This window comes from Barbatula barbatula (genome assembly GCF_947034865.1).
Source record: "Barbatula barbatula genome assembly, chromosome: 19".
Classification (NCBI taxonomy): domain Eukaryota; kingdom Metazoa; phylum Chordata; class Actinopteri; order Cypriniformes; family Nemacheilidae; genus Barbatula; species Barbatula barbatula.
In genome coordinates, this window is record NC_136782.1 from 17110963 (window position 1) to 17132607 (window position 21645).

General features: G+C 36.8%; 1 protein-coding gene across 2 annotated transcripts; it reads left to right on the top strand.

The window, feature by feature from the left end:
* The first annotated feature begins 14594 nt into the window (after window positions 1-14594).
* Window positions 14595-21339, top strand: LOC306908287 (NXPE family member 3-like). Of its 2 annotated transcripts, XM_079481021.1 has the most exons (8): window positions 14595-14693; window positions 16740-16807; window positions 17238-17642; window positions 17719-18134; window positions 18266-18342; window positions 18527-18730; window positions 18872-19209; window positions 19397-21339. In XM_079481021.1, exons 1-8 carry the CDS (start codon window positions 14669-14671, stop codon window positions 19589-19591), a joined length of 1728 nt encoding a protein of 575 aa, XP_079337147.1. In that variant the 5' UTR covers window positions 14595-14668; the 3' UTR covers window positions 19592-21339. The 2 variants fall into 2 exon arrangements, with proteins under 2 accessions (XP_079337147.1, XP_079337148.1); XM_079481022.1 differs by lacking the exon at window positions 16740-16807 and having other exon boundaries at window positions 14626-14693.
* Window positions 21340-21645: the final 306 nt, after the last annotated feature.

Consider the following 21645-nt stretch of genomic DNA (forward strand, 5'->3'; position numbering starts at 1 on the left):
AAAAATGAATCTCTTCAGATGATGATGTTGACAACAACAAAATTATTATTTGAAATCATTTTTAACCAATTATAAAATGTCAGTCATAAATCAAAGGAGCTTTTAAACAGAAAAGTAAAATGCAATACATTTGGGGTTTAAAAGCTGAGTAATTATGAGTTTTCTGAGCATCAATTTAAGTTAAACTATAAACTTTTAACATTTTTAACATAATCAGGGTAAAGTCCACATGGTGCGAAGGCACAAAATCAATAATGTACTTTAACCAGTATTCAAAGTTAGAGATATGTCGCATTTTGCATGTTGTTGATAAATACCAGTTGTGAAAAATCACAACAAAGGAGTCACATCGAAAAAATAAGTTATTTGTCCCATTGTGATGTGAGGTCCATACCAGTGCATGGTTGTGTGTCCTGTGATGGGCATTACGTTTCTCTGCACTGCAACAGGTATATATTTTAACAACACATAAGGCGCATTTTACATTCAGACTAGTCGAGTGTGTGTACATCAAGTTGCTGAACCCGGCCCAGTATTTTGAATTGCTGAAAAGTTCTTCGAGTTCAAGTTGAGCTTTATTGTCATTCGGCTACACGTGGGGACATGCAGTGGAAAGAAATGCCGTGCCTCTAAGGACAACAGTGCTACATAAATACATACATACAACAGTGGAGTAAAACAAGAATAAACCTGTACACAAACTAACCTACCGATTTACTGTGACATATACTACAGTCTATAGGCAGCTGCTATGAATAAATACTGTACATATGCAAGGAGAACATTGTACACTGTAAGTCAGAAAGTTCGCTGGGGAACAGCGCAATATGATTTGTAATGCATGCAAGCATAGTACATGTTAATGAGTCTTTGTGAGGATATGTACACAGTGTCTGGTGCACATAAGGGAAGAGCGTGTTACTATGGTTGAAGGCCCTCTCAACTGTGAGTAGCACACTCAGTATTGCACAAAAAGGGTTTGTATGGGGTTTCACAGGGGGACAGGTTGAGTTCAGTTCAGAGCACTCAAGTGGGGAAAACTGTTAAACAGTCTGGCAGAGCGGACTCTGATGCTCCGGTACCGTCCTCCTGGTGGTGTGTTTCAATGTGGCATCATTTAGAGGAATGGTTCAGCTGCAAAATTAAAATTCTGTTATCATTTACTTACCCTGTTGTAAATAATGACAGACTGTTCTTCTTGAAGATAGACTACCTTTAAGAGTGCCATTTTGCTGTTTTTCGCAACACACCCAAAATGTACGCACATGCTTTTGGTGATTGTCAAAAGCTGTCAATTCATACTTTAGTCATACTCAATAGTTAACCTTTGTTGGTGTTGTTAGCTTTGAACAAAAGAAAAAATGTATAATATTGCAAGAGCTGAAGGTACTTGAGCAAGATAGCATTTGGTTAAAAAATAAAACTGAACTTCGCTGGCTGCTTATAAATCAGATCCATATGGCATAAATTAGATCAATGTGGCAAATCTATCAGAACATTGGAACATCAGAACACTTCAATAAAATACTTTATTCATTTCTTCAGATCCTAAATATTCCAGTTATTAATTTAAATATCTAAACGCATGAACTAAAAATGATCAGGGATTACTTTTATTATTTAGATGTAAGTCTACAATTAAACACCCAAATTCGATTAATTCTGAAGTAGAATTCTAACACAAGGACTTTTAGGCATTCATCAAGTGCACTATTTTCATTGACAACGTAGAAACATTAGTTGTGAAAAAAACGTAAAACTACTTCCAAAATGTCATTGCTGGATTGTCCATCTAGTGTTACAAAATTATATAATTTAAATCGAATTATAATAAGCCAATCAAATCTTATACAATTGAAAACAATCTGTTTTATGCAATAATATCCTCTTCCTATAATGTAATCTTTCAGCACCTTTGGATGGTGAAGAAACAATCTGGAATTAGAGATTAAAACCAATTCTTTAGAACCGTGCTTTCATGTACTTTTTCTGGTTTAACAAGATCAAAGTCATGGGTTTGTTTGCAAGGTAACATGGTTCCAGTTAAAACCAATATAATGAAGTCAGTGAAGCATACAAACACAATTGTCAGTTTACGACAGTTTAAATCTAGCCTATCCAGTCTAATACTTTATTTCAAAGGGTGCTTTAATTGCATTATTTTTTAAATCATCCCAGTGTATACAATAATACAATGATATAATATATCATTGTATTATATACAAATGTATAAACTTGTACATCATGTTTAGCCACTACTGTGTCTCCACAACCACGGTTACACACCTAATTCCTCTTAGCTTACTGTCAATTGTACTGTTCTCAGTAATGTACCAGGGGTGTGTATTTTTCTACTCAAAATCAATGTCATAATTTCAAAGACATCAGCATTCATGTTGACCTAAAGTCGTGACGCACACATTATCGTTGTCACAATGTTATTTTAAACAGCATGACTATTGCAATTGGTTTTCTTTTAACGTGTACTCTGAAGAACACAGTTTGGACAGGAGTTGTTTTATTATTGATGAAAATGAAAAACCTTTTAGAGAAATTTCCAAGGAGAATAAAAAAGAACACATTTGATCATACACACAGTTTCAAAACATTTAGTCATAACAAAACATGCGATTGGATACAATTTTGACAAACCCAACCATTTTAAATCAAAGGGTCTTATGACAAAATTCTTCAGTTTACTTATCCTTTTTTGGTAACACTTTAGATTAATAGCCCATAGGATTGAGAAGATCAATAACAATTCTGAATGAGAATTAGCCTGATTAAAAACCATGGCCATAACCTATTTTAAAGAATTAACAAATTAAACTGTAAATGTTATGAGCTTGTAATGGAAATTTTGTAGTCTTGCTTCATGAAGTTGTTATCTTTGGTTTTCTACCTGTTATCCTTGATTCATGGAGTGGTTATCTTTGTTATTAAATGTGTTTTTCTATATACATCATACCACTCTGACTTTCCCCTCGAGCAAAGGCCAAGATGTTTGGAATAAGAGTCATCACTTCTCGTAAAAGAAGCTCAGGATTCTTGCTGGGGGGGCAAAGGGAGGGGGTGTCACGTTTGAATCATATATATAAACTCTGTGTGCAGGAGGAAGGAAGGCCTTTTCTATGCACCATGCGCATTGCTTATGATGCAGATTATACACGATAAAATTCTTTGCAAAGAAACCTCATGTCTCTGTGCGCTGCATTTTTCTGGGCTGACTCACCTAGTTTAAGGAATAAGAAAATTCTTGAAAAAAAAGCTTGAAATGTACTATGAATGTATTATAAAACTTTTCTGTAGCTCAGTGGTAAGAGCATTGAGTTAACAACGCAAGGTTGTGGGATCGATCACAGGGGATTGCAGATACCTATGTTTAAATGAATAGGATAATGCTACGTAGGTCGCTTTGGATAAAAGCTTCTGCCTAAATGTAAATGTAAAACACTTTGTAAATTAATAAGAATTATTCCAAGGATGTTCGAAAAGTAAAAGGCATCACTTTAATAAAAGACACAAAGACACCATCTTTTGGCACCCGAGGATCAAACACACACCCCAACATTTGTAAAATAGTACAACAGAATTACATTAGAAGATTTTTTAACATGGCCAATGATTCTTTAAGAGTACAAATACAGTTGTGGTTGCTCGATTGCATCTTCTTTTAAACACCGCCACCTACTGGTAAAAAGAGATATTAATTTCTTTAAACTTCGATCAAAAATAATAAACAACGGCAATAATAAATAACCTAACAACTATGCATATCATAAAGTGTGGGGTTAATATCTTGTCAAATTTGACGCTATTAAATTATTATTTTCATTATTATAATGATTGTTATTAGTATTATTAGTAGCCTAATCCATGTTGCTCAATGGTTAAGAAAGATTAATCTTGGTCTCGATGTTGCCTTCGAGGTGCGTTCTTCTCTAGGCAACTTGCTCATCATACCAACATCTTTTAAACAAATCAGATTAAGTCTTTAAAATGTCAAGCAACCTGAACATGAGTCACATTGATCCTGTAGCAGGTGTTATAAGGGCAACAGAGTGTGCAGGAGGAATACACGTCAAGGGTAAAGACGGACAAGATCATCAAAAACAGGCGGACATGAAGAAACATCACATCAATAGTAACGCTGTTGGATATTGTGTTCAACATCACTTAAAACATAAAATGAAGCTTGACATCCAGTAATTGAACTGTAAGTAATTTCATTTGTATATAAATTGTTTGAAAACTATTCAATATACTTGTAAGGATAATCATGGAAACATATCTTATTACCTAATAAACTAATACATTTATTTATAATAATTACTATGTTTTTTTGTAACTTGATGAATCTTTATGTGGAATACATTACACTTTCATCTGGTGCTTGTCTATAGCAAGTATAAAATTCACTTTGACGGTCTGGTTTTTACTGGTCTGGTTCTGGGAATGATGTCTCCTGGTGAGTTGAGAAAATGAATACATATAGATTTCTATTAATTTTCTTGGGAAGCTGTAATTTGCTAATGCTAAATAAAAAATAGTTCTCAGTGCCATAGACTCTAAAGGGGCTCTCTATGCCAATATGTCCAAATAATCCAAACTCTACACAAACAATAACTCTTTATATACAACTTCCTCTGTAATAACCTACAATCGTATTGCATTATAATGTTGAGGAATTTTAACTTTGAGGAGCAAAGACACGATTACTGCTTGTGTGGTACCCTTAAAAAGAGAAAAAGTAGCGGGAAGGTTAAAGAAACACACAGTGACGCAGCTCTCGCCTTCACTCGTCTGTATTGAATGAGGGAGAGAAGCGCGCGCATGCGATCCCCCTACGGAAGCCCGAGGCATTACCAACACATAGATGAATGAACAAACTATACATAGATCAGCATTATCTGCATTCTCGTCTAGTTTTAACAGCGACGAACTTAATATATATTTAATATAACACACTGTTGTAAATTAAATGAGTTAGAACCACTTGTCACACTTGCTTATGTGACCAAGCGACGGGAGTGTAACAGTGCACACAGCGAAAATAACTCAATACGACTACGCCACATTGGGACTTTCACCCAAAGATTTTACTTTAAACTAAAGCTACTCGAAAGGAAAAACACAGGTTCAAGTCACTCAGGCAGAGACATTGGCAAAAATACATTGGCAAAAATACTGATATATTTCAAATGTTAATTTATTTTAATTGTGATGATTATAACTGACAACTAATTAAAATACCAAATTGATAAGGCGTTTTAATCTCAAAGACAAAGCATTTTCTCATAAAGTTCATAGATGCAGTTATTAAAGTTACAGTGCAGTAGATTCTGATTCAGGCAAGATATACATACACACACTGCATCCTTTGCACTACAGAACTGTGTACTGGTACTGCATTAACTCATCTACTGCACTGTAACTTTAATAACTGCATTAACTCATCTACTGCACTGTAACTTTAATAACTGCATTAACTCATCTACTGCACTGTAACTTTAATAACTGCATCTACTCATCTACTGCACTGTAACTTTAATAACTGCATCTACTCATCTACTGCACTGTAACTTTAATAACTGCATTAACTCATCTACTGCACTGTAACTTTAATAACTGCATCTACTCATCTACTGCACTGTAACTTTAATAACTGCATTAACTCATCTACTGCACTGTAACTTTAATAACTGCATTAACTCATCTACTGCACTGTAACTTTAATAACTGCATTAACTCATCTACTGCACTGTAACTTTAATAACTGCATTAACTCATCTACTGCACTGTAACTTTAATAACTGCATTAACTCATCTACTGCACTGTAACTTTAATAACTGCATTAACTCATCTACTGCACTGTAACTTTAATAACTGCATCTACTCATCTACTGCACTGTAACTTTAATAACTGCATCTACTCATCTACTGCACTGTAACTTTAATAACTGCATTAACTCATCTACTGCACTGTAACTTTAATAACTGCATCTACTCATCTACTGCACTGTAACTTTAATAACTGCATTAACTCATCTACTGCACTGTAACTTTAATAACTGCATTAACTCATCTACTGCACTGTAACTTTAATAACTGCATTAACTCATCTACTGCACTGTAACTTTAATAACTGCATTAACTCATCTACTGCACTGTAACTTTAATAACTGCATTAACTCATCTACTGCACTGTAACTTTAATAACTGCATCTACTCATCTACTGCACTGTAACTTTAATAACTGCATCTACTCATCTACTGCACTGTAACTTTAATAACTGCATTAACTCATCTACTGCACTGTAACTTTAATAACTGCATCTACTCATCTACTGCACTGTAACTTTAATAACTGCATTAACTCATCTACTGCACTGTAACTTTAATAACTGCATTAACTCATCTACTGCACTGTAACTTTAATAACTGCATTAACTCATCTACTGCACTGTAACTTTAATAACTGCATTAACTCATCTACTGCACTGTAACTTTAATAACTGCATTAACTCATCTACTGCACTGTAACTTTAATAACTGCATTAACTCATCTACTGCACTGTAACTTTAATAACTGCATTAACTCATCTACTGCACTGTAACTTTAATAACTGCATTAACTCATCTACTGCACTGTAACTTTAATAACTGCATTAACTCATCTACTGCACTGTAACTTTAATAACTGCATTAACTCATCTACTGCACTGTAACTTTAATAACTGCATCTATTAACTTTATGAGAAAATGCTTTGTCTTTGAGATTAAAACGCCTTATCAATTTGGTATTTTAATTAGTTGTCAGTTATAATCATCACAATTAAAATAAATAAACATTTGAAATATATCAGTATGCGTGTAATGAATTAATATAATTTACAAGTTTCACTTTTTTAATGGAAATAGTGAAATGCATCAACTTTTTGATGATATTCTAATGATATGACCAGCACCTATGGTTTCCGTAAGCCTGCCATCTAGTGGTAGTGGTTCTTATTTTCTGCACGGTTGCGCATGGATCTGCAGTTGCGTGTGTGTGGATTGTCCAATGCAGAACCGCGTAAAGAAAGTCTCAAAATCCAAATGAACCGAACAGGATGTATGAACGCGCGTCACAGGATCCACAAATGCACAACTTCTCATTGGTATGCGCAAAATCAATATACATGAACACAAAATAAAACATTGCGATCACAAATCTGCCTCTATTTGTACAAATCGCTTCGTGTTTATTCAAATCTAAATTTCACAGAATCAAATCATAAGGCGTTTGTTTGTGAATCGTAAAATACAAATGAAACGTGTATCACGTTCACGGATGACTGTGCGTGCATTTGTTAATCATTTTGAGTCGAAATTCATCCCATAAATGTGTGTCACCACCAGGGGGCACTCCAGAACCACATATGAACATAACTTTCTAATACACAGCGTATGCAACTAGATTGCATATCATCATTTATCTACAAGCTACAAAACACATCTTGTGATATTTTAAACCTTTATTGTGTCTTTCAAACTGCAAGCGAATATTGTGTTAATCTGTAAATCTATCTTGCTTGAAAAAAGTTTAAACATCCAAACATTTGTTGATCTTCCAAAAGTCTTGTTAAATAATAATACATTTATTCTTTGCAAATAAGCTTATTATCTTAATAGACAAATCACAACCATTAAACACCCCAGTGAATTTAACCAGTAACCATTATACCCATTCCCAATATGCACACATGTATCCTTTCCCTATTCTGAAAATGTCCCATCTAAGTGGAGTTTTCTAGTTTGCATCAGTGGATTATACTGTCGGTCATTTAACATTTCTGTTGAATGTTTAGCTACGTAAATCGTGTGTTTCATGCTTAAGACGTGAATGGTGACACAATCTTTTTGGGTCTGACTGGTCATTTCTCTGTAAAAAGTAACTTCCCTCTTCTTTCATTTGATTGGCCATCTCACATATATTTTGACAGTGTTTGTGTGTGTGTTTTGCAAACTTGACATTTGTGTGTTACAGCCATTACTGTATTTCAATTCACCCTGCAGATGTAAGAGAGAAATGTCGTCCTGGTTTGCACTTGCCAGTTCATGCAGGCTTTTATCTGAATGATGTGTGGACGTCCTTTGTGTGTAAAACTCGCCAATTTACTCCCGAAACAACAACTCAATGCCTGAAAGACAAACACATCTACATGATGGGAGATTCTACCGTGAGACAGTGGTTTGAGTTCTTGCTGAAAGCTGTACCAAGTGAGATCAAATACAATAATATACAGTAAGTAGCTATTTTTTTAATCATAGATGTAAGAATCACTGATGAGATGATTGTTGTTTTTTCACTGCAGGTTTGAAGCAGATGAATCTGCATGTTCAGTATCAGGCAGGACCTCTTATAGCAGTGGATGTGGGCAACAACATTGACTTACACTGGAGAGCTCACGGTGTTCCTCTGCGGTGTCGGAAAACTGAAGTTGCTAATCTGCACTACATCAGTAATGAGATTGAAGATCTGGCTGGAGGACCTCACACTGTTATTGTCTTTAATCTGGGACCACACTTCACCACATACCCTCTGGATTTCTTCACCCACAGAGTGTTGAGGATCCGCAAAGCTGTTGTAGATTTATTACAAAGAGCACCAGGAACAACTGTGATCATCAAAACTGTCAACACTGGCTACAAGGTAAGAAGTGTTCAAATACAAGATGCATTGTCTTTTTTCAGAGATTAAAGGTTGATATTGTCCCTCTGGGGTGTTTCTGTGTAATAGGATGTGCTTGGCAGTGACTGGTATTCTCTTCAGTTGGACAGAATTCTGCGTTGGTCTTTTCAGGATGCTGGTGTTTATATTTTGTTGATGTGTGGCAAATGACAGCCTGTCATTACAACACTGAGAGCATTCATCCAGGTCCTGTCATCATAAAAAGTGAGATGGACATTTTTCTTTCTTTTATTTGCCCCGAATAAATAAACATTATTTTTACACAACAATTTTGTTTTCATCAATAACCGCTACTGCTAGTAAAAATCCAAAATAATGTGTCCTTACTGTGACGTAGACGGTCGAATCCATTTGCAGATGTTTATTAAAGGTGATGACAAACTGAGAACAAGATGAGGATAGCTCAAAAGACGTCAAGGGTAATCCAGAATCAAAAATCGATCAAGCAATAGACAGAGTCAGGCAGCAAAGGTTGACAAAAACGAGTTCAAAGTCCAAGTTCAAATACACGCGATAAAGACAAAGCACTGCGTAACAAGAGATACAAACTGAGACTTGGTAAAACAATACTTCACGAAAGGGAACAGAACAGAGCAGTCCAGATAAAGGGTAGTTGAGGGTCCACAGGTGAGACTGATGAAACTATAATGAGGTGATCAGGGAATGACACGCACCATGGATAATGGGATAGGCAGTCCTAGTATGCAGGAGAGAGGGACCTAATGACACCAGGAGGCGGCGTTGTCGTGCGTTCCGTGACACTTACGGTCATGTATTATCCTTGTTTGGGAAGTTGTGGCCAAGTGGTTGAAATCGTAACCAGAAGGTCAGTGGTTTGATTCTCAGGGCCAACAGGTAGCGACTGACCCACTGTTCCTGGTGTGTTTTCAATAGATGCATAGGCAACATTTCGGATATTGCCATAAATGACAAATAGGTTACTTTCCTGTATTTAAAGCCATGTTTACACGATGAAAAACTGAAAAGATAACGTTATCAAAACAATCCGCATTTACACAGATTAGCAAAAATGACTAAACGCTGTATAATGCATGCCACGCCAGTAGTTGGCGAAATCACTTTGTAAAGACAAAATACCAGAGTCCCTGACGATTGATTGACGGTTTAGGGGACTGATAATGCAAACATTTTAAAACGGGTTTCAAAGTGCAAGTTTTTGAAAACCACGGCGTTCTCATTTCCGTGTAAACCCCGAAGTACGCAAGAATGAGAAAACGACATCGTGCGCATGTGTATTAGGTGTGGTGGTGTGGTATGTGCGTGTATATCCAAACACAACAATGGAAAAATAGATACCTCAATCGCGGATTACATGGGTTTTTTTGCGCTGTGCAATAGTTTGTTAACACTTCTCCAGCAAAGTGTAGATTACTACACCAGTGCTATAACCACCAGCGGAGACCTACAGCAAAATCTTAACATTCATTCACGGCAACGAAGGGTTTTAAATGGCGCTTTTCGATCAGACCCGGGAGGACGAGTAGATGGTGGTACAACTTTGTCGATGACGTTGTTGACGAGCTTCAATGGAAGGACACCTTTCGAATGTCCAAACTTTTCGCCATCTTGTTTGTTTATGTGCGCACGCTTCTCTTCACTTTGAATGAGGAGAAATTAGACTAGATTCAGATTAGATTCAACTTTATTGTCATTACACATATACAAGTACCGTGTAACGAAATATAGTTTAGGTCTAACCAGAAGTGCAATTAGCAAGTGCAGGATATATAGTTAGAATAAATACAGAATACAATATTGAGAAAATATTAAACAGTGTGCATGGACTATGAAAATACTTTACAGTAGGTATGTTCTATGAAAATATGACAGTAGGTATGTACTATTAACAATATATACAGATGACTATATACTATGAACATTAACACTATGAACATTAATGTACAGGTGGATATGAACAGATAATAATTTAGACTAAACAATAGTGCAAGTGACTTAAAAAATTATTGACATTAGCTATTAAAGTTGCAATACAATAGGTGAGTTAATGCAGTTGTTGAAGTTACAGTGCAGTGGATGAGTTAATGCGGTTATTAAAGTTACGGTGCAGTATACGAGTTAATGCAGTTAATAGGTTGCAGTGCAGTAGATTAGTTAATGCAGTTAATAGAGTTACAGTGCAATAGATGAGTAGATGCAGTTAATAGAGTTACAGTGCAATAGATGAGTAGATGCAGTTAATAGAGTTACAGTGCAATAGATGAGTAGATGCAGTTAATCGAGTTACAGTGCAATAGATGAGTAGATGCAGTTAATAGAGTTACAGTGCAATAGATGAGTAGATGCAGTTAATCGAGTTACAGTGCAATAGATGAGTAGATGCAGTTAATAGAGTTACAGTGCAGTAGATGAGTAGATGCAGTTAATCGAGTTACAGTGCAATAGATGAGTAGATGCAGTTAATCGAGTTACAGTGCAATAGATGAGTAGATGCAGTTAATCGAGTTACAGTGCAATAGATGAGTAGATGCAGTTAATCGAGTTACAGTGCAATAGATGAGTAGATGCAGTTAATCGAGTTACAGTGCAATAGATGAGTAGATGCAGTTAATCGAGTTACAGTGCAATAGATGAGTAGATGCAGTTAATAGAGTTACAGTGCAATAGATGAGTAGATGCAGTTAATCGAGTTACAGTGCAATAGATGAGTAGATGCAGTTAATAGAGTTACAGTGCAGTAGATGAGTTGTGGTCCATTAGTGCAAATGAGCATTCAGTATAATATTTCTGGTGTGCAAGTGAGCAGTATAGAGTGCAAATGATGCTGTGCGTGTGTAAACAGTCCGGTAGAGCAGATAACATGAAGTACTGGTGTGTACAGTTCAGTCATGCATGGCAGCCCTGTAGTGCAATGTAAACAATGTTATAGCAGCATTGAAGTTAAAGTTAAGAGAGGAAGTGGAATCAGTGGGGGGCAGAGTTCAATAATGAAACAGCTCTGGGAAAAAAGTTTCTTAGTCTGCTGGTTCTTGTCCGGAGGCACCGGAAGCGCCTACTGGAAGGCAGGAGAGTAAACAGTCTATGAGAGGAGTACTTGAGAATGCTGTGAGCTCGACGCAGACAGCGTTTCTTCTGGATGTCCTCAATGGAAGAAAGTGTAGTCCCTGTGATGCGCTGGGCTGTTTTCACCACCCGTTGCAGTGCCTTGCACTCACCAACAGAACAGATCCCATAACAGACTCTGACACAGTTGGTCAGGATGCTCTCTATCGTGCAGCGATAGAAGTTCACCAGGATAGTTGAAGACAGTTGGTTCTTCTTCAGCCTTCTTGACCAGGCATGAGGAGTTGGTGGTCCAGGACAGGTCCTCCAAAATATGAGTCCCCAGGTACTTAAAACTTGAAACACGTTCAACAATTCTAAAATAATTTGGGATTGGCGTGTAAAACCTAAAGGTATGTTAGGGGGCCAACTAAACAAAAGTGATCAGATAAACCATATATTATTAGAATCCAATTTAGACTCTCTCTGATCTAGAATGTATTGGTTTAAATGTCAAAAGACTCTGCCGACCTCTCTCTCTACCAATCTCTTCTATCTACTTTCTCTGTTGACGTCACCTCTGCAAAAACTGATTACTACCACTCGAAGATCTGCAACTCTCCGGACTCTCGCACGCTCTTCAAAACCTTCTCTGCTCTCCTCTGTCCGCCTGCTGTCTGTCTCCCAGTCCCAAAAGCTCAACACGGGGGTGCCACAGGGCTCAGTGCTTGGACCGCTACTCTTCTCCATTTGCATGGCTTCTCCTATCACTGCTATGCGGACGACACACAACTCTACTTGTCATTTCAACCGGACGATCCGACGGTCTCTGCTCGCATCGCAGCATGCCTGAGTGAGTCTTCAATGAACCGAAGAGAGCGCATGTAACTCCGCTCTTCATCAGGTTACACTGGCTCCCTGTTGGCGCCCGCATAAAGTTCAAAGTTATGCTCCTGGCCTACAAGACCACCACCGGGTCCGCACCATCGTGTCTCCACTCGCTAATGCAGATCTATGTTCCTGCCAGATCACTGCGGTCTGCAAAGGAACAACGTTTTATGGGAAGATAAATCTGTACGGAAAAAGCTTGAAGGAATTTTTCACTTTCAACATACATTTTCATGATAATTTACTCACCCTTGTTGTCATCCAAGATGTAAATGTATATTTTTTCTTTAGTCGATACATGAATTGGCAGTAATAACACTTGAGTAAATATTCCTCCAGCATGTTTTCTACGTCCGTTCCACTTACAGAATATAGTCATTTAAAATGTACGACGCAGTGCAAATCAGCTTCTGCAAAAAAAAAAACATTTGCAAATGCTCCCGGCACAAGGAGTTTTGGCAAGGCGACGCAGTGTCTCATTCAGGAAACTGTAAGCTAAAGAAATTGCCTCTACGATACATTTACTAATGGTCTGCTTAGAGGCCGGTTGACCTCTACTTGGGGGTCCAAAACACACCAACAGTTGGGCAGCTATTTACTTACTCTATACCCCATCTCCAGAAACAAAGGGACGTTGGAATGTTCGAAAGCAGTGTACAGTCTCTCTGAGAGGGGGTAAAACGAAGCTCGAAATGCAGAGAGACTCAGAATTTTGTTTAACCCCAACCACAGAACGAAAACGTCATTCGCTCGGGCTGTGCTGCTGTGCTGGGTGCTTGTTCAGACAAGTTTGGATGTCCAATTATGTCTGAACACATTGAAACCTTTATTTGTGTGTGGGATGACTCATTTGCCCTCAAGGGACCATTTGCCTTCCTATAGCATTGAGGTTCTATTAGTTCATTTCGACTGAACAAATGCAGAGAACCACTCCTACAACATATTTAACCTTAGAAGTATCATATAATGAAGTGTCAACATGTGTTACGTTCCTCCCAGTCTAGGTTAGGAGAAAACGTCATTAAGAACTAAAAAAAATTTCACCAGAGACATCAGAAATGTGTTACACAAAGGCCTCTAACTATAGGGCCAAATTCTAATCTTACCTTATTGAAAATAAAAGGAAAAAAACAACAAAGAAAATCTTCCTGACTCCCTCTCTACTTTAAACAGGAGAAAAGAATTCAGTAAATAAACAAAAGGGCACCCACTCCCTAGACTTCCCAGTTTAGGTATTTTTACAGGGGAACGGAAGACAGAGGTTCAGTTTTAACAATTAAATTCACCACAGACCTAAAGGTCTCTATCTCAATATAGCAATGTTTTAGAAAATAACAACAAAGCAAAAAAAACACTACTTGAAAGTTGGCTAGGTCAGTCACAACTGAGCAATCAGAAAGCATAGACTTAATCAAGAAATACAACCAGTAGTAAGCAGTCACAACAACAAACCTTTTCTTGAGAAGGCGACCAACACGAGATTAGCTGTTTTCAATCAAGGAGATCACCTTCAGCTGGCTTTACCTGCACACAAAAAAAACATGGAAAGCAAAACCCACCACTACTGCCACCTAGTGGTCGGAAACACAGCATAGACAAAGAAAATAATAATATAAAAATAAAATTACACCGTAGGACGTAACAATTTCGATTTATGACGCAAAAGTGCAAACTAGACTGGTAAAACTAAAGAGAATCTTACTCTTATAAACTACTGCACTTCTGGTTAGACCTAAACTACATTTCGTTACACTGTACTTGTATATGTGTAATGACAATAAAGTTGAATCTAATCTAATCTAAAAATCTAATCTACTGTTGGTGTCACCTAATTGTTAATAGAACATTTCATATCCCAAATTATGGTTTTACTACTGTTAAAACAAACATACAGTGTTTTTTCATCTTGTATATCTTGCATGGCAGGTTAAACAACCTGCCATGTAGGCTGGAATGAGATGAGGTGATTTGTCAAACGCTCATTGCAAATAGTGCTCTTTCTGTAAACGTGCCTTCAGATAAAAATGGAGCATGAAACTGGAAAATACAGTAAGTTATTTAAAGTCTGCTTGTTTCTCATCATGAACCTATTAGCTAAGTTTTATAACGTTGTCTTTGTTTGAAGTTATGTTATAAACAAAGTTAAGAATGTAACAAAAAACACTTGGAATGTTAGACTAAAAAATGTACTTGCAGTGTCAGGGGATTTGGTGCTTAAGAAAAATGTCTTTCTTGTTAAATCTTTTTTTAAATTATAAAACAACACATTTTTTCAACAAATTTATTTTATGAATTAATTGTCTTTATTAACATCTCTTCTATGGAGGATGAAACCTCCAAAAACAATAGATAAATAAATGCAGAAACAAATGCATATATAAATACACACATTGCATTTAGATTAGGTAAGATTTTTGTACAAAATCACAGAACTATTTAAAACAAAGGTCATCTAAACAATTAATACTAAAAAAGGCAAAGAAGTAGCCTTGCAACTTATTATAACTAAGTGGTAAAATAAGGAAATAAAGCTGAAAAAAACAATGAGTTAAAGTCCATAACCTTACAATTTCTGTGTAATCACTTTCTGTAGATTATGTCAGAAAATCTGTCCTATATTTACTGACTAGCAGTTGAAAACCATCGGTTTCATTCGTAAGGTTCAGTAAGACATGAAATGAAGCTTACAAACGCGACACATCACATCAAAACACTCAAGCATGCAAACAAAAAGCATGCATTTGTGAATATTCACAGAACGGTGACAAACAAAACAACTTCTCTGACAACTTTGTAAACGCAAAAGTTGGAACAATACAAAAGGGTTTTTAAAAGGAGAACAACTTTAATCAGCATTTATTATAAAACAGTGTAGAACTAAACAAATTGAAGATGAAGATATTTACCCGTTTGTTTTTCTTATTCCTGGTTTTAAAAGTTGAACCCTAAACCAGAGGTCCGACATGTTGGATTTTTTAAAGATAAAAAAAGAGTCATTAACACAAACATTAAAGATAACACAAGACCGTAGACAAACAGATATCTCTAGAAAATCAGTCCAGATGGAACCACAAACCTTTTTTGGTTCATGGTCTTGAGCCTATACAATTAATAGAACACACCCATAAGAGGTGCTAAAAAAATCCCCATGACCAGGAATACCTTGTCAGGACATGTCTACAGGCCCGGCACCAGATATGAGATGAAAGGTGGCCAAGGGATTTTCCAGTTGGGCAATGACTTTGCTCATTTTAGAGAATTCTGTCACAAACTCATCCATGTCCAGTCTGTGTTATTGCTTTTTTTCTGTCATGAAGCATTGTTCGGTGGAAACGGCAGGCGGAAGGTGGATCCAGTAGCCAAGACTATTTCGACCCCCCTTAGCTAATACCAAGTTGTGTTGTTTCTAATTGTAGCTTGATTTGCAGCTTTGAGCATTGTAGCCAATCGCTGACGGCAGCCAGCTATAGTGAGGACTTGAAACATTATAACAATTAAAAAAAAACTTTTTAGCTCTTGGTCCCTTTTCTACGTTAAGCTTTATTTAGCATTGATGGCAGCTTAGCCTTTAGCGGCTTTGTTATGGAAACTATGAACAATATAGGCTATTTTACATTTTTTTTATAAATAAATTAAACACATTTCATAAATCACCAGTCAAATGTAGAATATCTCCTATATTAGCTAACAATATTTTAGTTGATTCACTCTCCCGAAACTCTGCCATATTGAGTTACTACATGTTTAAAAACCGGTAGGTCGGGTACGGAATTAAAGTAGTGCTGCTAACAAAAGAAAATATGAAATCAATGTGATTTTGTAGCTTGGATTCTCCTGTATTTCATGTATTTGGCAGTTAAGACTGTAAAGTGTTTGAGAACAGTAAATTTCTTAACTATTAAAAGGGACCCACTGGCTATAATGGGTTTGATTAGTAGAAAAATGTATATATTTAATAAAGGCATCAGTTGCATGGCCAACAATATTTAAATGTTGGCTTTCATGCATAAATTTATTCTGTTAAAGAAATGTGTTGGTTCTACATAAATGAAGTATCGTAACCCATTTTACTGCTCAATGAACTTGATCTCACAGTTCACAGGGAAAGACCATGGTTAAAGATATTATTTCTTGGGATGTGCAGTGGAATGATATGCTTTCTAGTAAGTAATTTCAATGACTTAAAATAATTTCTGTTCATAGTTGATTTTATCAAATCAATGTGTATACTGTATGTTACCCAAGATGGGGGAAAACATTGTGCATAACACATTTATGACCCTGCTTGTAAATCCCCAGCTTTTGTCACTTTTGATGATTTTGCTGTTTTCTACATTAAATCATCCTACATAGTAATGAACATTCAATGAGAATATCCATTGGAATCATTTTGAAATGAATGGTTAAAATCCTAACTTTAATGTTCATTATTTCAAAATTACATCTTGAGACTTTTGCCTGGTTTTCTGAGGCAGGGTCATATTTTTATATGCTTTACCAATATTTCTATTACGTATATGTAAGTAAAGGTCCTATGCTTTTGTGACACTGAAATTAGACTGTTCATTGATAACATCTTTTGCATGTTTTTAGGTTTTATGGTCTCATATGGGTAATGAAAGAAAGAAACAATCTCCACACAGCTTATTGTTTCCGTACTTTGCAAGACTTCATAACTCCAGCTCCCATGCTGATGATGTCTCAGAAATTAGTTCAGAAGAGAAACTAACAAGCTCATTTTACTCTGAATTTGGAATCAGTTCAGAACGTTACTCCAGTTTACAGCAGACTCTCTACTGGGCTGGACCAGACAGATCAGTCACAGATGTGTCCATGAGTACAAGTCCAGCTCACTCCACATTCATCATTCAGAACCTGAAAGACAGCTATCAAATAGGGGAGGAGCTTTTTGTTACGATCCATGCGAGAAATTTTAACAATGATTCCAAATCTTATGGAGGGGACTTCTTTCAAGCAAAGCTGTTCTATTCTAAAAAGGTACAAAATCTTTTACACAGTACACATTTTATATCTTTATGTATATCTGGTTGTTTGAGATGTTCTTGTGTCACAGGCCAGTGTGTTTGGGGAGGTGATGGACTTGCTCAACGGCTCTTACTCTGTGCGTTTTCTTCTGCCGTGGGTTGGACCGGCACAGGTGGCTGTGCGTCTGATCCACTCCAGCGAAGCTGTGCAGGTCCTCAAGCATCACACAGAAACTGATTCTGACAGAGTGTCCTTCTTTGGATACTTTGAAGGACCAGGACCGAATGGGATTAAGCTGAAAGAAACAGTGTTGTGTAATGTGAAGTCAGACAAAAATGGATTAGAAAGAATAAAAAAAGGAAATTGCTGTTGTGAATATAAGGATTCTCGCACTGGAGAGGAATGGCGCTGCCAGAGACCCAAATCCCTGCCATGCAGCGCCCGTGTGTACCACTCTTTTGCAGAGTACATCAATCATGTGACTGCAGAAGAAGCAAAGTTTTTGTGAGACTTAATGATGCTTTTCATTTTTCTCATTTGCATTTATTGCATTATGTTTATATTGTATTTAAGATTTATATTTAGTTTATAATTTATATGGGAACGCAGTATGTTAAAAAAATTATCTTTGGCAGGAATCCAAGCAACAAAGGTATCAACGGACAAAAAAGCACAGTCATGATTCTTCCTTCTAATGGAAGTACAAGTATTGGTATGCTGGCCTTTAATGAATGCTTATATATGCACACGAGTGTCATCTGAATCTGTTTGTTTAGATGGATTTTTGGATGAAATAAGACTTAGCAAAAGCTTGGATACTTGAATTAACAATACAAAACAAATAAAATGAACATTAGATTTATATGACTTACAGTCTCTTTCACTTCAATGTGCAGATGTAAGAGAGAAATGTCGTCCTGGTTTGAACTCGCCAGTTCCAGCTGGCTTTTATCTGAATGATGTGTGGACGTCCTTTGTGTGTAAAACTCGCCATTTTACTCCCGAAACAACAACTCAATGCCTGAAAGACAAACACATCTACATGATGGGAGATTCTACCGTGAGACAGTGGTTTGAGTTCTTGCTGAAAGCTGTACCAAGTGAGACAGATCCTTGCAATTGATAAAAATGCCTCGAGTGATGCTTATTGTGATTGTAACGTAATGGCTTGTCTGTCAATGAAATAAGTTTTATGGATGCAATCATTTTGGGATCATCGCTGTTGGTTTTTCTCTTCGCAGGTTTGAAGCAGATGAATCTGCATGTTTTATATCAGGCAGGACCTCTGATAGCAGTGGATGTGGGCAACAACATCGACTTACACTGGAGAGCTCACGGTATTCCACTGCGCTGTAAGAAGACAGAAATGACTAATCTTCACTACACCAGTAATGAGATCGATGACCTGACGGGAGGACCTCACACCGTTGTTGTATTTCATCTGGGGATCCACTTCACGTCATTTCCTTTAGATGTCTTCATCCACAGAGTGTTGAGGGTTCGAAAAGCTGTCCTAGATTTACTAAAGCGAGCACCAGAAACTACAGTTATCCTCAAAACTGTCAACACTGGCTTTAAGGTATGCAAGCTGTTGCAAGTTAAATATAAAAACACTACAGAAAGATGACACTTATTATCTGTCGATGGTCAATTCATAGAAGGTTATTGTGACGCATACATTACACACATAACTACAGATACATGTAAATAATGTAAATAGTAAATATTTATGATTGGCATTAGCTGTTTTTCTGTCTTTGTAATAGGATGTGTTTACCAGTGACTGGTATTCTCTTCAGTTGGACAGAGTTCTACGGTGGGCTTTTCAGGATGTTGGCGTTTATATTTTGGATGTGTGGCAAATGACAGCCTGTCACTACAACAAAGAGAACATTCATCCAGGGCGTGTCATCATTAAAAATGAGATTGACATTTTACTTTCTTTTATTTGCCCTGAATAAGTTTTTCACAGCTTTTGGAGATAAACACATTCCTCTTTTTATACAGGTTAAGTTAACTTTTGTTTTGGTTTCTTAAATGAACTACAACTAGCATAAATAATACTAACAGAAACAATCAACTTTCTTGTTTACTTTCAGTCACTGAACTTTTATTTATGTAACTCGGCACAGCTTTCATGTTTATCTTTTACAGCTTGTTCAATGATTTCTGTGTGTGTGTTACTTTACTCCAACTGTTCTACTACATTCATGTATCTATTCTCCTGCACTTTGCTTCTAAATATTTATCTGTTTAATACATTTTTGCCTTTATCTGTATGGTTCATAGGCAGGTGTAATTGTAGATGCAATCTATTGTTCACATGTGTTTTTTTGGAGTGCACTTTCCAGTTCGCCAAGTGAGGATCAACATCATTGTTTCATTCCCAGAGAACAAAGACACGAAATAAAATGTATAGCTTGAATGAACTGCCAAATGCTTATGCATCTATATATACATTTATACAGGGTTCGAATTACAAAGTGGCTTTCGGGGGAGCCCTATTTTTCGATCCTCCCTGACCCTGACCGACTCGGGCATTTAAAACAATAGGTTTACAGTAAACCTATTGTTTACTTCGAAACGCAAGCGTCAATCAGTGTTAGGGCAAACAGCTCTGTCCACGGTTCTGAATTAACCGCGCTTAGGCCCACATCATGCAAATCATGATAAAAACAGAATAACTCACATAACAATTATAAAAAAATACATCAATATTAAATAGGATTAGGGCCAATCCTCACAAACACCGGCAAGCTAGTTGTAGCTGGTGCGCTGTCATCACTCCTCTATGTTTGTTTTGTAAATCCAAATTGACTGAGGTTTGGCTGCTTTCTTTTTTCACATTCTTATTAGTATCCACAGAGTGTTCCAAAAAACGAAAGTATGTTTTGAACTTGAAGTTAAGCTAACATTCAAATACCAACTCAGTGAGAAGTTCAAGTGGTGACGTAAATGTAGTAATTTCAGTGCAGCGCCGCCACGCATGGATGCTCACAGCAGGAGACACAGCATTGCATTTATTAGTGGAGACAGATCGGAAATAGTAATGTAATGAGCGAATAAACACACAACATTGACACATTTTTAATATCATCATTTATTTCAGGAACCTTAATGTACAGAAAATCAAAATCTATATGTGACACAAAAAATGGACAGTATTTTAGAGCTCCCCCTAAATGTCTCAAAGTGGGCTTTCAGGGGAGCCCAGGTCCTTTTCAGGGGAGCCGAGCTCCCCTTAGCTCCCCCGTAATTCGAACCCTGCATTTATATGTTAGGACAACCAGGGCCGGATTAACCATATGGGCAATTGGGCAATTAACACCAATCAACGTGCACTGAGCCGGTCGCGTGACGGCAAGCGCTACTGCCAGTACACGATCCGTTCCACCTGCACGATCCGTTCTGAGCATGCGCGTAATTACGTATTAGAAAACGTCATGGTTTTCCTACACTATTGGTACCGTGACGCAGGCGAAGAAACATTTGACGGCAGGCGGCACAACTGACGGCATATTTTTTGTTTTATAGACTAACGTTACATAGTTTAACCGTTCACGGCGAGTCTGTTTTTATGTTTTTAAATGTTGCTTACGTTACCATGATTACGATGTGTTTATGTGGTTGTCAATCCAAAATAATAGAGTTGTTACATGAACATGGATGATTTTGGTTACATGTGGAATAAAGTATTTTTATCGACTGCAAATCTTCAGTTTCCTCCAAACTCCATTTTGCGATTCATTGCTGTATGGCATGTCTATTTACCTTACAGTGTTTCGATCTGAGGTCAGTAGTATTGTCAAAGACGTTTTTTGTCGTTTTTTATTAAATTCTGATAATACTAGTTTACTTTAAATGTAGTAATTTATTAGTGTGGGTCTATATAGGCTAATATATCTATCTATTTAATCTAAATTAGTAAAATAATCCCTTCAATGGCGTTTACAGAAGCCAATAAGGAACATAACACATATGTCTAACTAGACTATCATTTACATGAAGAACTACA

What these genes read in the sequence shown, in the direction of transcription:
- LOC306908287 (XM_079481021.1), top strand. Translation starts at nt 14,669, where the DNA reads ATGGAGCATGAAACTGGAAAATACA. An exon ending in GCATGAAACTGGAAAATACA is followed by an intron (nt 14,694 to 16,739) that starts GTAAGTTATTTA and finishes TTGATCTCACAG; the next exon opens with TTCACAGGGAAAGACCATGG. An exon ending in AGCTGTTCTATTCTAAAAAG is followed by an intron (nt 17,643 to 17,718) that starts GTACAAAATCTT and finishes CTTGTGTCACAG; the next exon opens with GCCAGTGTGTTTGGGGAGGT.